The sequence below is a fragment of the Chiloscyllium plagiosum genome, unplaced genomic scaffold (assembly GCF_037043375.1).
Source record: "Chiloscyllium plagiosum isolate Xiang-an unplaced genomic scaffold, Cpla_swu_hap1 HiC_scaffold_21, whole genome shotgun sequence".
Classification (NCBI taxonomy): domain Eukaryota; kingdom Metazoa; phylum Chordata; class Chondrichthyes; order Orectolobiformes; family Hemiscylliidae; genus Chiloscyllium; species Chiloscyllium plagiosum.
This window is the reverse complement of record NW_028270159.1, coordinates 4,767,525-4,789,118: the sequence shown is the minus strand read 5'-3', so window position 1 is coordinate 4,789,118 and position 21,594 is coordinate 4,767,525. Positions and strand designations below refer to the sequence as shown.

The 21,594-nt window shown below is 43.2% G+C and overlaps 2 protein-coding genes across 5 annotated transcripts in view; one reads left to right on the top strand and one right to left on the bottom strand.

The window, feature by feature from the left end:
• pierce1 (piercer of microtubule wall 1) overlaps window positions 1-688 on the top strand; it is a 47,141-nt gene extending 46,453 nt beyond the window's left edge. The window contains exon 3 of the mRNA XM_087998154.1: window positions 386-688. Within this exon, the coding sequence (XP_087854280.1) occupies window positions 386-574 (189 nt within the window). The 3' untranslated portion in view covers window positions 575-688. The remainder of the gene's footprint in view (window positions 1-385) is intronic.
• Window positions 689-5,061: 4,373 nt separating this feature from the next.
• The window catches only part of med22 (mediator complex subunit 22), a 29,596-nt gene continuing 13,063 nt past the window's right edge, over window positions 5,062-21,594 (bottom strand). For 2 of the 4 annotated variants that reach the window (XM_043720658.2, XM_043720661.2), the window contains 2 exons: window positions 17,061-17,269; window positions 8,049-9,090 (listed from right to left, as the gene is read on the bottom strand). In XM_043720658.2, coding sequence (XP_043576593.1) covers window positions 8,850-9,090; window positions 17,061-17,269 — 450 coding nt within the window. In that variant the 3' untranslated portion in view covers window positions 8,049-8,849. Of the gene's footprint in view, window positions 5,341-8,048; window positions 9,091-17,060; window positions 17,270-21,594 lie in introns of those variants that run through there. The other 2 variants (XM_043720659.2, XM_043720660.2) reach the window with 2 other exon arrangements.

Genomic DNA, 21,594 nt, shown 5'->3' with positions numbered 1-21,594 from the left:
TTGGGTTGAGGGTGGGTATGGGGGGACTGGGTTGAGGGTGTGGGAGGAGAGTGGGTTGAGGGTGAGGATGGGTTGAGGGTGTGGGAGTAGAGTGAGTTGTGGGTGGGGATGGGTTGAGGGTGTGGGAGGAGAGTGGGTTGAGGGTGGGGATGGGTTGAGGGTGTGGGAGGAGAGTGGGTTGAGGATGGGGATGGGTTGAGGGTGTGGGCGGAGAGTGGGTTGAGGGTGGGGACTGGGTTGAGGGTGTGGGAGGAGAGTGGGTTGAGGGTGGGGACTGGGTTGAGGGTGTGGGAGGAGAGTGGGTTGAGTATAGGAGATTTGTAGCAGATTGCAGTGGGTGTAATTTGCCCCCATCCTCATCGTTGCTGACCACTTGTCTTTCCAGACCAGTTACTTTACAGTATCTCAGAAACTTTCTGAACATTTAAGTAAATGTGGGATGTACAAGGACCACGGATTTAATGTGGGCACGGAGAAATCGCTGGTCACTGGACCAGAAAACCTGATCACATTCCAGGATCGGCTGAACTTTCATCGCTCCTATTTCTCTGCCGGTCCTTCCTACACAGATTAGGCAAGGCCCTGTGTCCACGCAAACTCCAAACTCAAACATATTGCTGCAGTGTCCAAAACACTGCCAACCCTCTGTGGAACATGTCATTCATTGTATTAAAAAGATTTATTCAAATACAAACTCAAAACTATTTGTCTTTTGATTTAAAACAAAATCACATTGTTTCAACCGTTACAACTGGTGTTCAATCAGAGATAGAAATTCAAATCACAGAGATTAAGTTCCTAATTTAGACACAGTCAGTACTGACAGAGTGCCGCACTGTCTGAGGGTCAGTGCTGAGGGAGTGCCACACTGTTAGAGGGTCAGTGCTGAGGGAGTGCCGCACTGTCAGCGGGTCAGTGCTGAGGGAGTGCCACACTGTCAGAGGGTCAGCGCTGAGGGAGTGCCACGCTTTCAGAGGGTCAGCGCTGAGGGAGTGCCACGCTTTCAGAGGGTCAGCGCTGAGGGAGTGCCACACTGTCAGAGGGTCAGCGTTTAGGGAGTGCCGCACTGTCGGAGGGTCAGTGCTGAGGGAGTGGGCACTCTCACAGGGTCAGTGCTGAGGGAGTGCCGCACTGTCTGAGGGTCAGTGCTGAGGGAGTGCCGGACTGTCGGAGGATCAGTGCTGAGGGAGTGCCGCACTGTCAGAGGGTCAGTGCTGAGGGAGTGCCACACTGTCAGAGGGTCAGTGCTGAGGGAGTGCCACACTGTCAGAGGGTCAGTGCTGAGGGAGTGCCACGCTTTCAGAGGGTCAGCGCTGAGGGAGTGCCACACTGTCAGAGGGTCAGCGTTTAGGGAGTGCCGCACTGTCGGAGGGTCAGTGCTGAGGGAGTGGGCACTCTCACAGGGTCAGTGCTGAGGGAGTGCCGCACTGTCTGAGGGTCAGTGCTGAGGGAGTGCCGCACTGTCGGAGGGTCAGTGCTGAGGGAGCGCCGGACTGTCGGAGGATCAGTGCTGAGGGAGTGCTGCACTGTCGGAGGGTCAGTGCTGAGGGAGTGCTGCACTGTCATTGGATCAGTGCTGAGGGAATACCACAGTCATATGGTCAGTGCTGAGGGAATACCACACTGTCATATGGTCAGTGCTGAGGGAGTGCCACACTGTCAGAGGGTCAGTGCTGAGGGAGTGCCGCACTGTCGGAGGGTCAGTGCTGAGGGAGTGCTGCACTGTCTGAAGGTCAGTGCTGAGGGAGTGCCGCACTGTCGGAGGGTCAGTGCTGAGGGAGTGCCGCACTGTCTGAAGGTCAGTGCTGAGGGAGTGTTGCACTGTCGGAGGGTCAGTGCTGAGGGAGTGTCATGCTGTCGGACAGTCAGTGCTGAGGCAGTGCCGCACTGTCGGAGGATCAGTGCTGAGGGAGTGTCATGCTGTCGGACAGTCAGTGCTGAGGCAGTGCCGCACTGTCGGAGGATCAGTGCTGAGGAAGTGCGGCACTGTCATTGGATCAGTGCTGAGGGAGTACCACAGTCATATGGTCAGTGCTGAGGGAGTGCCACACTGTCATATGGTCAGTGCTGAGGGAGTGCCACACAGTCATAGGGTCAGTGCTGAGAGAGTGCCACACTGTCGGAGGGTCATTGCTGACGGAGTGCTGCGCTGTCAGAGGGTAAGTGCTGAGGGAATGCTGTACTGTTGGAGGGTCATTGCTGAGAGAGTGTTTCTCAGTTAAAGACATCATATATTTTAGATAAAACATTAATCCAAGAACTGATTTTTTTTTGTGTTTTTCTATTTGTGTTCCGATCCCAATTGTTTCCCTCATTGCGAATGTCCATTGACCTGTTACTAGTGTTTCTGGGGACTCACTGCTGGAGTGTTACAGTTACTGGCTATCATTCCCTTCCGGCAGTTTCTCAAAATAATGAGTGAGCATACTATAGACTGTTCCATGTGTAGGATGACAATATCTGAATACTTTTGAAAGTGCTGGAATGTTGCTGAATGCAAGATATTAAACCAGTCTGTGGTGAGTGTTGGAAAGCAGGGCTGTGCTGGCCAGAGATGAACCTTACGTAATTCCAGTCTCACAAGCTGAAGCTGTGATCACTCTCAATGGATTGAGCAATGTGCACCCATTGCTAAAGAGCTACAGGAATGTTGGCAAGCTTAAATATAATTACCAGAAATCAAACACAGTAAGATGAAGCATTTCCAGTTTCAGACTCCAGACTGTAGAATGCTGATGCTAAAGCTGGCTCCTGGCTTTTAAAAAATAAATGCTTCTGTTTTCTCCCCCTCTTGTACATTTGTGAACCGTATTCTTCTCCTTTATTAGGTCAGGTTAGATTTTATCAAACCTGTTTGGTCTCTTGTTACTCCTACTCAGAGATCCTTTATAACATTTTCAATGCACATATCCAACCTCCATAAGTTTCCTGTTGGCATTTTGCAGAAAAAGACCAAAGTTCACCAGAAGTTTTGGCAATTGGGCACCATCACATATTTATCATTGTGCTTCTATGCCTTACTTGCTTATGTCTTCAGTAACACAGCGATTGGCATAAAATGTATCTTCAAGCTCCCATGGTCAAAGCGAAACTTTCCTTCACACAGCCTTTGCAGCTGTTTACTATTTCACAGTTGACATTTTTCTGATTTGGAGACGCTGGTGTTGTCAACCACCTGATGAAGGAGCAGTGCTCCAAAAGCTAGTGCTTCTAATTAAACCTGTTGGACTATAACCTGGTGTTGTGTGATTTTTGACATTTTTCTGAACTGTTCTAAAGTGTGCATTCCCTCAGACCTTATTCTGAATATCGTGAGGAGTCTCGCTGATACATGTTTACATTTCTTGGCCAGGGTGTACAATGCAATTAAAATTTCAATTGCAAAATTTTAATGAGCCCAGTATTTTAACAAAGGGATTGAACACCTTGTCCCCTGGGCCTTTCATTCAAACATTTGCCCTTTTGTGCCTGTTATTGTTTTATAATTCGTTTGCAGGATGAAGGCATTGCTGGCTGGGCCAGCATTTATTGCCCATCTTTGGTTGTTTAGAGGACAGTTAAGAGTCAGCCATGTTGCTGTCACATGTAGGCCAGACCAGATGAACCAGATGGGTTTTTCCAACAATAACAATGGTTTTCACGGTCATCATCAGACCTTGAAATCTAGATTTCTATTGCATTCCACTTCCACTGTCTGTCATGGGTCCCTCAGACATGTCCTGGGCCTCTGGATTCTCAGTCCAGTAATAATACCCCTAGACCATTACCCATAGCAACATCTTTGGCAACGCATATATTTATGGAATATGAGAATGGGAATTAGACATTACTGATTGCAAAGGATTTATCAGTGATTACTTGGAGCTGAGCAGTTAAAAGACTAAAGGAGACTACAAAGTTTGTGAGAAGAACTCCATCAACAAACACATTGACCTGGACCCAATATACCGGCCACTACAGCGGACAGCTGAAACTGACAACCGGAAGCGGCAGGGACAGGCCACTATAAATGCCGGAGGAAACACCACAGAAGCGCTTCACAGGATGTCACCTAGACAGGGGACGAAACGTTTGCAACAAAAACTTCCAGCTCGGCGAACAGAACCACAACAAGGAGACTACAGTCTATTTACTGAGTAAAATAAGTGAATTTGGAAAGTAGTGCCTACAGAAGTTTACAGAGGAGGCAAATGTGGAGTTTTATTGCTTTAGTTGTTGAGCAAACAGACCTGAAAAAACCCTAATGGGTCTATGCTGCCATAGCCTATCAACAGCCTCTTGCCGACCATCATGAGACTTGACAGGGTAAATGTAGTTCCCCATGAGAGAGTCTAGGTCCAGAGGGCATAGTCTCAGAATAAAGCAGCACCAATTTAAGACTGAGATGAGGAGCAATTCTGCTCTCAGTGGGTTAAGCATCTTTGGAACTCCTTGCCACAGAGAGCTGTGGGGACAGAATCTGTGTATATTTAAAGCAAGGATCGATGGATTCTTGAATCAGTGAATCAAGTGTTACAGGGAAAAGGCAGGAAAATGAATGAAAGCAACATCAGATCAGCCACAATTCTATTGAATGGCACAACAGTTTTGAGGGGATGAATGGCCTACTCCTGTTCCTAGAAACTGTAGACAGTTGTGAGAGAAGTTTAGTCGAAGGTTGAATTATTGTCTCAGCTTGTCTGAGTCAGAGCTTAGAGCTAAACGCAGCATTGTCTATATTTCTCTCAGTGAAACAATTTAGGGGATTACAAACTGATAAAAATGTCAAATACCAGGACTCTGGTTTTTTAGCTGAACTTAAAATTGGGTCTGCATGTTCCCATCATTCAGTGACTGAAAATAAAGTGAACTATTTGACAAGAAACTAAAAGAACCACGATAAAGTCACCTCATTCTTACTATCTCGTCAGACTTCATGGTTGACAGCGGTTTCCTTTGTCGTTTCTGTGTAAGAATGTGTGTATGTTTGGAATCAGGGCAGGCCTATCATTTCATTCACATAGCTTAGTCAAGAAGCAGCTTTCCACTTGTTTAACAAAGTGGTCTGTTTGTAATAAATGCGTTATTTTTGGGTTTATTGAAATGACCAGTGAAAACATCTTGCTTTCGTTAACAATAACAACCAGAAAGAAAACTGACCATTTTTGATGCTTAAGGCATTTTCAGTACAGCTTGCAGACATAGAGCTTCACTTCCCAAACCCTCCTCCTGCCAGTGGGAACAGCAGGAAAGGGATCGATCCTCTTCTCTCATTCGTTTAGACCACGGCCAATCTGTGTCTCAGCTCCAAAGTATTGTCTGACTTTCTCACATATCACAAATCACTTCATCGCTCAGATTCTGTAGTCACATCAACAAGTCAATCAATTCAAGTTTAGAAATTTCAGTAGCCCTCCAGCATTCACAGCCTTTGTGAGGAAGAGAGTTTCAGATTTTCCTGAAACTAATTGACAAATGTTTCCTCACATCAATAGCCTGGCTTTAGTTTAAAGGTCTGGACTGGAGAACAACAGCAATATTTCTTTGAGTCTGTTCTAGCTAAACCAGCATCAAATTTTAAAACACTTGGAAAAAATATTCATTAAAAAGACATTTGCCCCACAGTCTCAAATTCACTTTCTCTTAAAGTCCAAGGTTAGGGACTTGGATTTGAAAATGCCCAATACAAGTTTGTCTACATTTTTTTTGAACAGCACGAAAGGATGGCTGTTCACTTGTGGCATCTTGCAACGGTGAAAAAATGACATTGTAGCTCCCTCTTGTGTACTGTTAAGCAGGGCTGATGCCTAGGTAGAAATGTCAGATACCAGTCTCCCAGTGCAGAACTGATATGAGTGCCATGCTGTCAGACGGTCAGTCTCTGCTGAGGGAGAGCTGCATTGAAGGGTGGTACTGAAGATGCACTGTAGTCTTACAGAGTCAATGCTGTGGAAGTGCAGCATTGTCAGAGAGTCAGTGTTGAAACATTGCAACATTATCAGAGGGTCAGTACGGAGGGAGCTTTACACTATTGCAGGGTCAGTGGTACACTAGGAGAGGTGGAGTCTTTTGGATGAGATGAGGAAGAAACCCTTCATCCATTCCTGCTCCTCGGATGCTGCCTGACCTGCTGTGCCTTTACAGCACCACTCTGATTTCCAGCATCTGCAGTCCTCACTTTTGCCTAGGATTTCTTCAGCCAGAGGGTGGTGAATCTGTGGAACCGATTGCTACAGAGGGCTGTGGAGGCCAAATCAATTAGTGCCTTTTAGACAGAGATAGGCTCTCGATTGGTAAGGGGATCAAAAGTTACTGGGGAAGGCAGGAGAGCAGGACTAAGAAACTTATCAACCAAATTTGAATGGCAGAGCAGACTTGAAAGGCCGAATGGCCTCTCTCTGCTCCTAGCCCCATATCTTCTGACATCCCAGGTCTCTCTCTGATAGTTCTAAACGACCCCAAACTCCTTGTCAATGTTTATGCCTTAACCAATAGCTTAAATCATATGATTTGGCAATTATTTTTATTCATTTTAAAAATGTGCTGCTGGGCTTTATTGCTGATGTTCCATTGCCCTTAATGGGTAATTTTGGAACTTTCCCTTCAATCAATGCAGGAAGCAACTGATTTGCCATTTTATTGAGCTATCAATCATACCCTGGGACTGGAGTTACATATAGACTGGGTCAGGCTGGCAGGTGGCTACCTGTGAAAGGACTTCAGTGGGATTTTTATGATAATTCAGTATCATTCTCACAAGCATATACATTAGGAACAGTAGGCCACTTGGCCCATCTAGTCTTCTTCCCCATTCAACAACAACATGGCTGATGAGAATACAGTTTCAAATCCATTCTCCTGTCAACCCCCAATGACCTTTGACCCTTTCATTAGCAAGGAATCCACCTACCTCAGTCTTGAAAATACTCAAAGATGCCATCACTCCCATGGGGAATGATCCTCACAGCAGGAAATTCTCACTTGTCTTTAACGGGAGACACCTTGATGTTAATCTGTGTCCCTGTCTCACTCAGGACACTATACTTTCAATATCCATTTTTAAGTCCCCTCAGGATCTTATCGGTCTTAATAAGTTCACTTCTTGTTCTTCTAATCTACAATACTGTAGTTTCAGACCCAATCTATCCAACCTTTCCTCATTACCTATCTCCTCCATCACACACATCATCAATACAGTCCTCTCGAGTTGGTCTCAACAATGCTCTAAACAACACCAGTAAAAACTTCCTACATATTTCCCCCATTCCTCTTGCAATAAATGACAACACTCCATTTTGTCTTCCTAATCACTTGCTGTTCCTCCATATTAACTTTGTGATTTGTGGACCAGGGAACCAGGCTCCCCTATACTCAAAATTGTGCAACCCATCTCTATTTAAATAGTCATTATCACTTCTTCCTGCAAATGTGGACACATTCACATTTTCCCACATTATATTCCATCTGTGATTTTTTTACATACTCACATCTTTATCTGTTTGCAGCCTCATATGACCTTCTCACAACTTCATTTCCTACTTACCTTTGTCTCTTTGGGAAATTAAGTAACTATACCTTCCACCCCTTCGTCCAGGTTTACTGATGCCAGATTTATATTTCCAGGCCTTTTCAAAACTGAACTAAAATTCTCAAGCTGCCCTTATTTGCTAGATTCCAAGGTTCACACTGCCCAGAAACAGGACATTCCTGTGGAATTGGCAGCGGACCGTTTAGAACATGATGTGATGCTTTATTGTGTGATTTTTTTTAAAAACACCAAGTCAGAAGGTCAGATTTTTTGCTCTTATTTGGAAAGGCGGGTAACGTTGGAAGAAAGAATCTGTTAAAGGCTTTTAAGAGATTAAGAGGTGGATTTTACGACTTAATAGCAATTGTTGCTGCTCATCGTCTAGCAACAGCCTCTGGCCTGAAGTGTTGCTTTTTTCTGACGGTGGCACCTTTGTTACATCTTCGACTGGGTTGCATAAATTAAACCCACTCAAAACTCTCAATCATCAACATTGCAATACCACTCCAACAACTGACAGAAAAACAAACAGACAAACGTGTCAGATTTAAGTTTACTAACAAATTCAAGCCTTACAGAATGCGACTTAGTATGTACAATTCCTGTTACCGTGTAAAACTAAAACTTCCTGTTGTTTTAAAAAAATGTTCTGCTTATCTGACAAGGTCAGGCCATGTCATTTAATACTGTTCTGGTTTACAATGAGGTTGGTTAGTGCTACACGGTTCATTTTAATGTCCATCTATTTCTAGAACTTACTACTTGCCTTGCATTCTCTCATTTGAATAGTTCACCTCCAAGAGAGACCCTCTTTCACCTTTACCCCTTGTCTATATTAGACAGACCCCTCCCATTCATACAACACATGCTCAGTCAACGAGAGAAATTGATGTCGAACTAGATTGCAAGCTAAAAAATACTTTTCAAAAACAAAGTTGAAAATGTGTGGTGGATGGCTGAATGGGGGTCTCCCAGTCCCAGGAGAAGCAGAGATGGGTCGACGGGTTCATTTCACCACTTCCTGCCACCTCACTCACACAACCATATATGGAGACAACAGGCTTCATCAGATACTGGTGGGTCAGTCTAGTTTGGGCACTGCACACCTGTAAGATGCCATTTCCTTTAAATTTTCCACAATTTCTGTCAAACACATCTAGTATAGATCGGGTCAGGCAGTGTGTGAAGTTTCATTGTTGTGGTGTCTGATTATTCCAGTGTATCTGAAGTCCTGAGCTGACCCATCATGAAGGGAGGAGATACAGTTAGGACTGGACAGTGTGCTGTTCATTTCCTGACCAGCCTCAGTCTGCTGTTACTCCCCTCCCCACCCACACTATCCTCAAACGGGATCAGTGCTCCCTGAGCTGTGTCCGTTCACCTGTGGTTGGGTGGTGGCATTGCTCAGAGCCACTCTGCCATTAGACTCTCCTGCAACCGTTGACGCAGACCCGGCCATCTCCGTCACCATCTCTTCTTCGGGTGTGACCACCCCCTCCTCCTCCTCTTCCTCTTCCTCCTCCTCCTCCCCTCTCCGGTAAGCTTCACAAAGTGGGAGGTCAGCACCATCCCACAGGCTGTAGCTTGGCCAGGAAAAAAAATGGTATTAAGAAAGAAGGGGAAAGGATGCAAGAACAAGTCAAGAGTACAACAAAACATCAAGGCTGTTAGTGACAAAGAAAGATGTGCTGGCATTTTTATGGTGCCTTTAATAAAATGCTTCACAGCCAATGAGTGCACAGCAAGATCCCACAATGAGCAACGTGATAATGACCAGATCAGCAGTCTAAGTGATAACAGTTAATGGCTAACTATCATCCCAGGAACACTGGAGAGATTGCTTGAGTTCCACTTCTCTGTAAAACCTTTAGATTTTTTACACCAACCTTACAGGTCAGATGTGGCCTCAACTTAATTGCTCTAGTCCATGTGGACCCTCTGACAGCACGGCCCTCCCTTAGCACTCACCCTCCACTGTCTTGCCCTTTCTCCATAACCCTCAATTCCCTAAATGATCAAAAATCTATCTTAGAGTTAAATATCCACAAGTAATCTGTCCCTACAGCTCTCTGTGGTAAGGAGTTCCACAGACACACAACCATCAGAGAAAAAAATTCCTCCTCATCTCAATCTTAAATTGATGTCCCTTTATTCTGAGACCGTACCCTCTGGTCCAGACTCGCCCATGAAGGGAAACATCCTTTTAGCATTGACCCTGGATAACCCCCTAAGAAACCTATTTGTTTCAATGAGAACAACGCTCATTCTTCTAAACTCCAGTCAGTAGAGTCTCAATCTGTTCAACCATTGTTTTTAAGGTACTCTCTCTCTGTTAGTGAGTTTTGAGAAGATTTGTAGCTCAGGTTGAGGTTCTGGATGTAGGTTTGCTCATTGAGCTGAAAGGTTCATTTTCAGACATTTCTTCACCATACTAAGTAACATCTTCAGTGAGCCTCCGAACGAAGCACTGGTGGTGTAGCCCACTTTCTAGTTATATGTAGGAGCTTCTGTGGGTTGGTGATGTCATTTCCTGTGAACATTTCCTATGGTGATGTCATTTCTTGTTCTTTTGATAAGAGTTCCAGTTGGGACAACTCCTAGGACAAGCCAAACAGAGACATGCACGAGAATTCCTAGAAGCATGGCATTCCAACTGGAACTCTACCAACAAACACATTGACTTGGCTCCCATTTACCACCCCCTGAGAAAAAGAAGAAATGACATCACCATAGGAAATGTTGTCACCACAGGAAATTACATCACTAACCCAAGGAAACTCAAACATATAACTAGAAAGCAGGCTATACCACCAGTGCTTCATTTGGAATCAGACTGAAGATGTTACCTAGTATGGTGATGAAACATCTGAAAACGAATCTTCCAGCTTAGCGAGAAAACCTACATCCAGATTCTCTCTCATCCAAGTGAATTGTCTCTGCCCCCTCCAATGAAATGACATCTTTTCTTAAATAAGGGACCAGAACTGCTGACAGTACTCCAGATGTGGTCTTCCCAGAGCCTTGTACAGTTGTAGTGAGACTTCCCTACTCTTATACTCCAACCCCCAACATTCCATGATCCTTCCTGATTACCTGCTGCCCGTGTGTTCGCTTGCTGTGTTTTGTGCACAATTCCCTGCCCCAAATCCCTGTGTGTTGCAGCTTTCTACAGTTTTTCCCCATTTAAATAATAACTTGTTCTTTTGTCTCCCAAAATAAACAACTTCACATCTGCCCGAATTAATCTCCATTTGTCAACATTTTGCCCAATTACTTGTCAATATATCTCTGTCAACAGTTTGTAATATTCTTGTAATTCACTTGCCCCCCTTCTTAAAAAAAAAACTTGTTTGCAAACTTGGCTACAGTAGATTCCCATCCTTCCCAAAGTCATTAATATATATTGTAAACAGCTGTAGCCCCAGCACTGATCCCTGTGGAATCCACTAGTCACAGGTTGCCAACCTGAAGATCCCCTTATTCCCACTCACTTCTTCCTGCCCATGAGCCAATTCCCTATCCATACCAATATACTACCCAGAACACCACAGACTCAATAAAAGCCTTATCAAATGCCACCTGGAAATCCAAGTATTTATTATTGGATCCCCTTTACCTATCCTGTATTGTTACCTCTCAAAACAACTAATAAGTAATGCCTCTATTCAAATACTCACACTTGGGTTTTCAAATCTCTCCATGGTCTCACTCAAACTCATCCCAAATACCCCATATAGACCCAGAACCCCTCCAATAATTCTCAAGTCCTCAGTTCAATCAGCTGGGCTTTCAGACACTCAGTTCTAGAATTCTCTGCATGAACTGCTCTGTACCTCCTGCTCCTACATGTCACTCCTGAAATTTCTCTCTTTGACTGGGCTTTTTATGAACAGTCGTAATATTGCTGTGAAAGACCAGGAGATGTAGAAGCATGTAGCTCACTGTCAAACTTGATTTGGAACAATCCTGCAAAACACCTTTGGCTGTTTTATTACATAAAAGGCACAATATAAATGCAATTTGTTGTTGAATGTGGATTTGCTTTAGAAAATGAGCCATACAACAATACAGGCCATATGAAAATTCCCAGTACAGGTACAGCATTGCTTCATATGATTCCCTAAGTTCCCTATACACTGCACTGAAATACTCTCAGCACAAGGCCAGCACAGGGTTAGATACAGAGTAAAACTCCCTCTATTCTTTTCAACAGAAAGTAAAGCTCCCTCCACACTGTCCCTATCAAACACTCCCAGGATAAGGACAGTTTGTGGTTAGATAAAGAGTAATGCTCCCTATTGACTGTCCCTGACAGGACAGGGACAGCACAGCATTATATACAGCTCCCTCTACTCTTAACAGTAAGTTAAGCTCTCTCTAAATTGTCCCCAAACACTCCCATATCAGGGACAATAGCGTTAGATATAGAATAAAGTTCCCTCTACTCTTTTAATCTAAAAATAAAGCTTCCTCGACACTGTCCCCAAACACTCCCAGGGTAGGTACAGTGGTGATAACTAAGAGGGATCACACATCTGACTGACAACCACCAGAAATTGGTCAGTATTTGTAACCCTAACCCTGAAATCAACAAGTGTCAATACTCATGACCCTCTTCCTCTCCCCAGTAACGACCCCCCAACCCAGCACAGCCGGAGGACAGGAGCTGACCTGCTCAGCTTGGTTACACACCAGGCAGTGTTTTCACTGACTGAAATCTTCCAAGGATTTGGTCTGTGATTAAAAGGATATTTTAATTTAATTGATAAATGGCTAGTGTTTGAAAGGCAGCAGAAGCAAATAGCAGGTGCAAAGCTGAGGAAATGCCAATGAGTTGATGTGAAACAGAAAGACAGAGATTGGTGATTATATGTTTTGACTTTTATTTAGGAAGTATTTAAAATGCTGACTCGTTAAAGTGAGAGACTGGAATGTTTAATCGAATGAAGGATACGGTTTTTAAATTTATATATAAATCTTAAAGCAAAAATAAACATAAAATACAGATATAAAAACAAATTTCATCTTGAAAATGTTGGGAACAGTGAACAAGGCACAATGACAATTATTAAATGAAACACTCACTATTGCAAGGCTCAATAAGTAAAAACAGATCGCAGTTTTAGTCCACACTCAATCATTGTAGCTCTGGGTGGGAGATTGAGTGACAACACCTTTTTAGATTAAAGCATGCATTTAACAGAAATGGATTCAATTACACATGAAGGAGGAGGTCATATTGATTTGAAATGGCTCATTTGGCTGAAAGGGGTTAGAGGTGTGGGATGGATACAGTTTGGGATTCTCTGAGGATGATGCATCAGAGAAAGTCAGTGGCAGTTCTGCATTCTCACCTCTCCATGTCAATGTGCGTGTTTCTGTCATAACTATTTGACTGTGTGGTATCACAGCAAAACCCAACCTGATTGTTGCTAAATTGTGGACATGCGTGCACGTGGGAGGATTCACTAAAACTGGAGCAGCACGATGGCTCAGTGGTTAGCACTGCTGCTTCACAGCGCCAGGGACCTGGGTTCGATTCCCACCTCGGGTGACTGTGCAAACTCCACGCAGACATTCCCCCCAGTGTCTGCGTGGGTTTCTTCTGGGTGCTCCAGTTTCCTCCCACAATCCAAAGGTCTGCAGGTTACGTGATTTGGTTATGTTAAATTGTCCACAGTCAGGGTTAAATATAGGGTGGGGGAATGGGTCTGGGTGGGTTGCTCTTCAGAGCATCAGGACTTGTTGGGCCAAATGGCTTGTTTCCACACTGTAGGGAATCTAATCTAATCTAAAAGCTGATCAGGAATGGGAGCTCTGGCTGGGCTCCTCTCCTCCTATCCCATTTCCCTCACTAGCTCAGGCACACGGCGTAGCTTTTAGTTTTTGATGCAGCCATAGTGGAACCCGTGAACCCAACTCAGGTTGGAGACGGAACCTGGCCTCTCCATAATCTGGTGGTTGCAAACTGATCCTGAACCCAGTGGCCCAGAACAGAGGCTTCAGCAGAGGCCCACAGTTACTCTTTGATTCCCAATGATGAAGCAAAGTTACTCACTGAACAGCTGGGACTGTGATAAGATCTTAAACTGTACAGAATGATATTACAAGCTACATACGGACAATTGCAGAAATGTACAGTCAACATACTAAAGGGGAATATTATGAAATGTACATATAACACAACAGCTTATTACAGGATGTGTGGAGAATATCCTGGCATGTACAGTTAATTGATATATTTATGAAAGGTAACACTGAAACATTACATGATGTGTATATAAACAAGGAACGGGTAGGCCATTCAGCCCTTCAAGCCTGTGCAGCCATTAAGCTCATGGTTGATCTGATTTTAACCTCGACTCTGCATCCCTCCTGATTATCTTTCATTCCCTTGATAATCCAGAATCTACTCTGTCTTAAAGATTCTGCATTCGTTGCCCTTCAGGGAATTCCAAATATTCTCAATCTCAGAAAAAAAAGTTTCCTCCGCTGTTTTAAATGGGCAACTCCTTGTCTTTAAGCTCTCAGCTCACTTCTAGATTCTCCCACAAGAGGAAACATCCTTTCCACATCTACCCAGTCAAGTCCCCTCAGGATCTTATAAAATCCAAATAAGTCACCTTTGACTCTTCCAAACTCTAAGGGATACAGGCTGAGCCTATCTAATTTTTTCTTGGAAGGCAAGCTGCTCATTCCAGGCATAAGCCTAGCAAAGATTAGAGTGGTGCTGGAAAGGCACAGCAGGTCAGGCAGCATCTGACGAGCAGGAAAATCGACGTTTCAGGCAGGAGCCCTTCATCAGGAAATACCTAGAAAGCCTAGTAAACCTTAACTCTGAAATGCTTCCAACACATTTACATCAGTTCTTAAGGGCAGTGACCATTACCACACACAATACTCCTGATATTGTCTAACCTTTGTCCTGACAACTGAAGCATAAGCTCCCTACTCTTGTTTTCAGTTCCCCTCGCTGTATTTGATTAGCTTTCCAGATTACTTGCTGTGCCTGCACACTAACCTGCTGTGATTCTGCACTTGGACACCCACATCCCTCTGCATCTTGTGACTCTGTAACCTTTCTTAGATGATATGTTCCATTTTATTATTTCTACCAAAATGTATAATCTCACACTTTCCCATATTGCACTCTATCTGCCAGATCTTTACCCACTCACTTAACCTATTTATATCCCCTTGTAGGCTCCTTATCTCCTCTTCACAACTCACTTTCCTATCTTTGCATCGTCAGTAAATTTAACTACCAAACCTTCCGTCTCTTCATCCAAATCGTTTATATAAACGAAAGAGGCCAGTCAGTCAAGCTTCAACCTTCCTTTCCATTTTATTACCGTCCACAACATGAGCTTCTATTTTCTGGAACAGTCTTTGATGTGGCACCTTATCAAATGCTTTCAGTAAACCTAAGCACAACATATCCATTGGTTTCACTTTACCCACTGTATAGGTTAATTGTTAAAGAATTCCATTAATTAAACATGATTTTCCTTTGACCCACCCTGTGTGTGAAAAACCTCCCTCACACTTCTCTTTTAAACTTCCTGCCCTGCACCTTGACCTTTACCCCCTAGTAATTCACCCCTCCACCGTGGAGTGTCATGTGGTGACCAGAATTGTACACAATTTCCAAGCATGGCCTACTTGGAAATTGTGTACAATTCTAAAGTTAGGCCGTAAGACTTTAAGACATAGGAGCAGAAATTAGGCCATTCAGCCCATTGAGTCTGTTCCACCGTGAATCATGGCTGACAAATTTCTCAACCCCATTTGTCTGCTTTCTCCCCATAGCCCTTGATACTCAAGAATCTATCTATCTCAGTCTTTACTATAATCAATGACTTGGTTTCCACAGCCTTCTGTGGCAGTGAATTCCATAGATTCACCACTCTCTGGCTGAAGAATTTCCTCCTTATCTCCATTCTATATCTTGCTGTATCCTCTGACAATTCTCCTCACTACCTGACCATCAATCTGTGAGACATCTGTAAACTTACTAATTAGACCAGCTACATTTTCCTCCAAATCATTTCTGTTGACTACTAGCAGCAGAGGCCCCAGCACTGATCCTTGTGGAACACCACCAGTCACAACCCTCCACTGTGATAAGAATCCTTCCATCACTACCCTCTGTCTCCTATGACTAAGCCATCTTACTTCACGATCCCTGTATTAATATGTGGTAGTCAGAAGGAGTTGGATCATTACAAATAATGAGATACTTGGCAGTGAGAAGGGAAGGAAGGGATTCTGAATTAGCCAATTCTGGGCCATCCTCCAGCCTCAAAGAACTATAGCGCAGAGACTCAATGCATATTGGAGAAAATGTTGATGGTTGTTGAAGTGATTATCATATAAATAATAACACAGTCAGTCACAATACATCATTTAACTGATTATCCTCATGTGAAGGAACTGTGCATCATTAAGGCCAGTGTTATATTACTTCAAACAAATCAAAAAATGTTTCCTTGTCAAATCTGACACAGAAGATTAGACTTGAGAAGTTTAAAGTCTGATAAACAGGGTGCTTGTACATTCGTAATGTGCATGAATATCACGTTGTAGAAAAGCTAATATAAAATTTGAGATAAATAGAATCTCTTTACTAAATTGGGTAATGATTCTTTACAATAAAATTCCAGTTTATGGAGTAAAAATTCTCAGATTCTTCCTGCAGTAAAAGCTGAGCAGACACTATCGCCCAATTATAAACGCCTTATTTGGTTCAACATTAAAGGAGCACCTTTATAGTCCCTGATACACACAAGATGGCAGTAAGGGCAAATTCCAACAGGAGATGCTGCAGCACAGGGGGCTGCTTCACAAATTGCACTTAAGGATGTTTTAGTGAAATATGTAGTGCCTGGGAATGTTTCATGTTTTGCTAATTGGTGAGCATTATTGTGCAGATTGCATTTAAAAAAAAACAATTGCTTTGAGACATTTTTGGATGTTAGGGTTTGACCTCTGAGGAATGAATTAAATCAACGGCAATAAACACATGGTGGGGAGACTCCATCGGTTCCCCTAAATGATTTACTGTCAGGAATCGGGAATTTGTTCTGTAAAGAAGGGAAGAGGTGCAAATAAATGGAACCACCATCTGCCCAGCCCCACCCTTCCCAACACCTGATGTAATATTTGGGTTCTGGTAGATCAGGATCGATCTCAACAGAAGATGAGCTGGAAACAGTATTTATTAAACAGCCTCAACTCGAACCCAAAGTCAACCCATGTCACAATGAAAAGAGAAAGACTCGCATTTCTAATGAGTAAAAAGAAGCAGCTTAAAAACAGAGGTACAGCCTCACCTACCCAAAGCAGTATATATCATGGAATTGAAGAGTATTATAGTGTGGGATTAGAATTGTTATTGTTTGAGGAGGTTAGTGAGAGATTAGGAGTGTGTTACAGTGTAAGTGAATGAGGCTGGCTCACATTGTGGTTATGTCAGTGGTAAAAGGCACTCTGTTGTGCTTGCTCAGGGAACATTCTGGAGGCTGTGCCGAGGACAGTTGTGTGTTATTTGTACCTGGAGGAGTAATATTCTTCTTCCAGCTCATACAGATCGACTGCAATCTCGTCTCTCAAGGTAATCAATTTCTTGTCACATTCTTCCTGCAGATTTCGTAGTTGTTGCTTCCGCTGATTAATGGCTTCATTCACCGAGGGAAAGTCATTCAGGATCAAGAATTGTTTCAGGTCTGACACCAGCTTCATCAAAGACTCACCAGCTCGCACCTAACACCAGGGCAGCAGATAAACATGAGCCAAAATCATGGACTGTGCCATGAGAGAAGGTGTGATAAAGATTACTACACAAAATAAACAGCATATAATGTACAGAGTAACATATTACCACAAACATGATGGGAACCTGGAGGTAATGGAGTGCCACAGGGATTACACTGCTTATGCAATGTTTTATAGCAATAACTTGGGTGGAGGGTGATCATCTGTGTGGAGTTACCTCCGGGTGCTCCGGTTTCCTCCCACAGTCCAAAACTGTGCAGACTAGGTGGATTAGCCATGGGAAATGCAGGATTACAGGAATAGATAAGGCCGGGGCTGGGTGGGATGCTCTTTGGAGGGTCGGTGTGAACTCGATGGGCCAAATGGCTTCTTTCTACACTGTAGGGATTCTATGAATATGATAGCTATGTTTGCTGATGTTACCAAAGTAGGCAGGAAAGTAAATTGTAAAGAGGTCATAGAGTCTGCAAAGGGATATAAATACGTTCGGAGATCGGGCAAAATTTTACAGGAATTTGGAAAATGCAAATTTCTGCTTTATATGACAGCATAGAAAGCAGTTACCATTTAAATGGAGAGAGATTGTGGAACGCTGGAACATTAATCAAACACAGTCGTTACGCAGGTACAGAAAGTGATTAGGAAGACAAATAGAATATTGAGGTTTATTTCAAGATAAGTGAAATATAAATATTGGGATGTTTATTGCAGCTTACAGGTACAAATCTGGAGTCCTGTGTATTGTTGTGGTCTCTATTTGAAAGGAAAACTGCATTAGAAGATCAGAGAAGATTCACTCCACTCATCACAGAACTACCACAGTGCAGAATGAGGACACTCGTCCACTATGTTTGTGTAAACTCTACAACTCAGTATTTGACTTGGTTCCAGTTTTGTGCTTTCTCTCCAGATCCTTGCTCAATCTAATTCCAACTTGAAAGCATCGATTGATCTTGTCTCCAAAACACTCCCAAGCAGTGCATTCCAGATCCTAAACACATGCTGTGTGGAAAATATTTTCCTTATGCCACTTTTACTTCTTTTGTTAACGGCTTTAAAACTCTGCCCTTTTGTTCTTGATCCTTTCACAAATGGTCCTTTCTCCCTTTTTAATCTGTCAAAAATCAATCAGAGCTCAACTCAGCCTTCTTCAAGGAAAACACTCCTAACCTCCCCAAACTAAATTAAAGAACTGCAGACATTTGAGATCTGAATCAAAAGCAGAAACTCAGCCGGAATCACAATATCTGTAAGAGAAAGCAGTTAATTGCATGGTGTTCTGATGAAGAGTCACTGGACTTGCAAAGTTAACTCTTTTTTTTTTCCCCCCACAGATGCTGCCAGACCTGCTGAATTTCTCCAGCAATTTCTAACTTCTTCAATCTCTTCATAATCAAAATTTCTCTTTGGTGGGCCTACCTGCAGTTTCTCCATTATCCTCCCAATGTTCCGAAGGTGCAGCACCCAGAACAGAAACAATACTCCAGCTTAGGCTGAATGAATGTCTTATACAAGTTTAACAGGACCTCAGTGCTCCAGTATTCTATGCTGCTGTTAATGAAAACGAGGTGACTGTATGCTTTATTAACTGCTCTCTCAACCTGTCCTGTTAACTTTCGCTTTTTTATGCACACGTAAACCCAGTTCTCACCTCCTTCATAATTGTACACTGCTTTCCCCCCCCCTCTCTCTCTCCCCATTAGCTTCCTATCAGAATGTATCACCTAATATTTTTCTGCATTGAACATCATCTATCACTGACCATTCCCTTCCAGGTCAGACTATGTTCTTTTGAGATTCTACTGTCTTCCTCAAACAACCAGCCAATTCCCTTTTGAATGCCTTGATCAGACCTGTCCCTATCACACTCAGGCAGTACATTTCAAACTGTAATTACTCACTGCACGAAAACATTTTCCTTCATAACATTTATGCTTCCTTTGTCAATTACTTATTACTTTCTGTTTCCTGCCACTCAGCCAATGTTGTATTGATGTTACTACTGCCCCTTTTACTCCATGAGCCCTAACTGTGTTCACGTGAGGTACTGCTTCAAACACCTTCTGAAAGTCCACATACACCACATCCACAGCATTACCTTCAACCACCCTCTGTCACTTCATCAAAAATCATTAGTGAGTTAGTTCAACTTTGTTTTCCCTTCAGAAATCAAATCTCCTTTTGTCTATGTGATTATTCATATCTCCCAAGTTATTGTTTCTAGAAGTTTCCCAAATTGAACTGACTGGTCTGTAGCTGCTTGGCTTATCTTGACACTATTTTTTTTCCTGAGTTTGTAATGTTTTCAATTCTCCAGTTCCACGTTACTATCGCCAAGATGAAGGAAGATTGAAAAATCGTTGGTGGCTCTGCAATGTCCATTCTCATTTCCCGCAATAAAATTGGTTGTATCTCACCGGGTCCTGATACATAGAACAGTACAACATAGCACAGGCCCTTGTTATTGTACCAGCATTTCAGCCTACTCTAAGGTCAAACTAACCTATCTTCCATGTGTCTATCCAAGAGTCACTTAAATGTCCCTAATTAATCCGACTCTACCACCACCACCACCAGTGCATTCCACACACCCACCACCCTCTGTGTAAAGAATCTCCCTTTGGCATCTCCCCTAAACCCTCCTCCAATCACCTTAAAATTATCTTATTAACTTTTATCAGCAATCTATCACCTCCTTATCAAATTTAAGCCTTTCTAGTGACTAAATTTCCTTCACTTTCATAATGTCCTGGGTTGCATCTCCTTCTTCCATAAAGATAAAATATGAATTTAATACCTCAGCCATGCCCTTGACTCAATGTAAAATTTACCACCTGACTACTTCTGTGCATAGTAAAGACTTTGGGATTGCCTCGATATTAACTGCCTCTCTCATTTGATGCTCACTATCCATCTGAGCCTTCTACATTCAGCCTGGTCCTCATCTGTATTTTCTATATGACATGTCACAAGCACACTTTTCCTTTTTAATCTTAAGTTTTATTCCTTTTGTCATCCAGGAAGCTTTGGATTTGAAAGAATAAGTGTTGACTGTAACCACCTACTTTGTGGCCCATTGTTCAGCTACCGTTTTTCCTGTCCAACATTTGACAACTTTATTTGACCTAGACACCCTGAAGAGGATGAAGTAATAGTGTCCTTTTACGTAACAGCCCTGTTCACATCCAAATACATCAACCTGACCCAAAAAAACCCTGATCACACTACTGGAAGAACTAAAGACACAAACACTAGACAGTGCCAACTTCATCAGCAAAATTATCATCAAGCTAATGGACCTGTGCCTTACCACCCACTTCATATTCATTAACAAGACCTATAAACAAATCAACGGAACACCCACAGGATCACCAATATCAGGACTCCTAACAAAAGCAGTAATGCAGAGACTGGAAAAAACAGCTCTACCAACTATCCAACCCAAACTTTAGGTCCACCACGTGGATGACACCTTTGTCTTCATCAAATGAAACAAATTAGAGGAAATTTACAACACCATCAATAATATCCTCACTGGCATAAAATTCACTAAAGGGGAGGAGAACAACGGCCATTCCTAGAGTCACAGTAGAGCGAACAATCAATGGGAAACATCAAACCTACTCCTGATGAAAGGCTTTTGCCCAAAATGTCGATTCTCCTACTCCTCAGATGGTTCCTGACCTGATGTGCTTTTTCAACACCACACCCTCAACTCCAAACTTGTATCTACAGGAAAGCACCACACACGGACCAAATACTGAACTACAGAAGCAGTCATTTCCCCAACACTCAATTATTTCAATGAGCCACCACACGCTGCAGGATCGAGGAACTACAGACAGCAGAAGAGAAATACCTATACCGTGTATTCAAGAAGAATGGGTACCCAACACATTCCACCCCGACCTTAAATTCACCAGGACCATCTCTGACACCTCCCTCCCCTTCCTGGACCTCTCCATCTCCATTAATGACGACCAACTTGGCACTGGCATTTTTTTCTTTACAAACCCACCGTCTCCCACAGCTGCCTGAATTACATGTCTTCCCACCCTACCTCCTGCAAAAATGCCATCCCGTATTCCCAATTTCTCCGCTGTAACTGCTCCCAGGAGGACCAGGTCCCCCACAGAACACACCAGATGGCCTCCTTCTTTAGAGACAGCAATTTCCCTTCACACGTGATTAAAGATGCCCTCCAATGCATCACATCCACATCCTGCACCTCTGCCCTCAAATCCCACCCCTCCAACCGTAACAAGGACAGAACCCCCAGGTGCTCACCTTCCACCCTACCAACCTTCGCATAA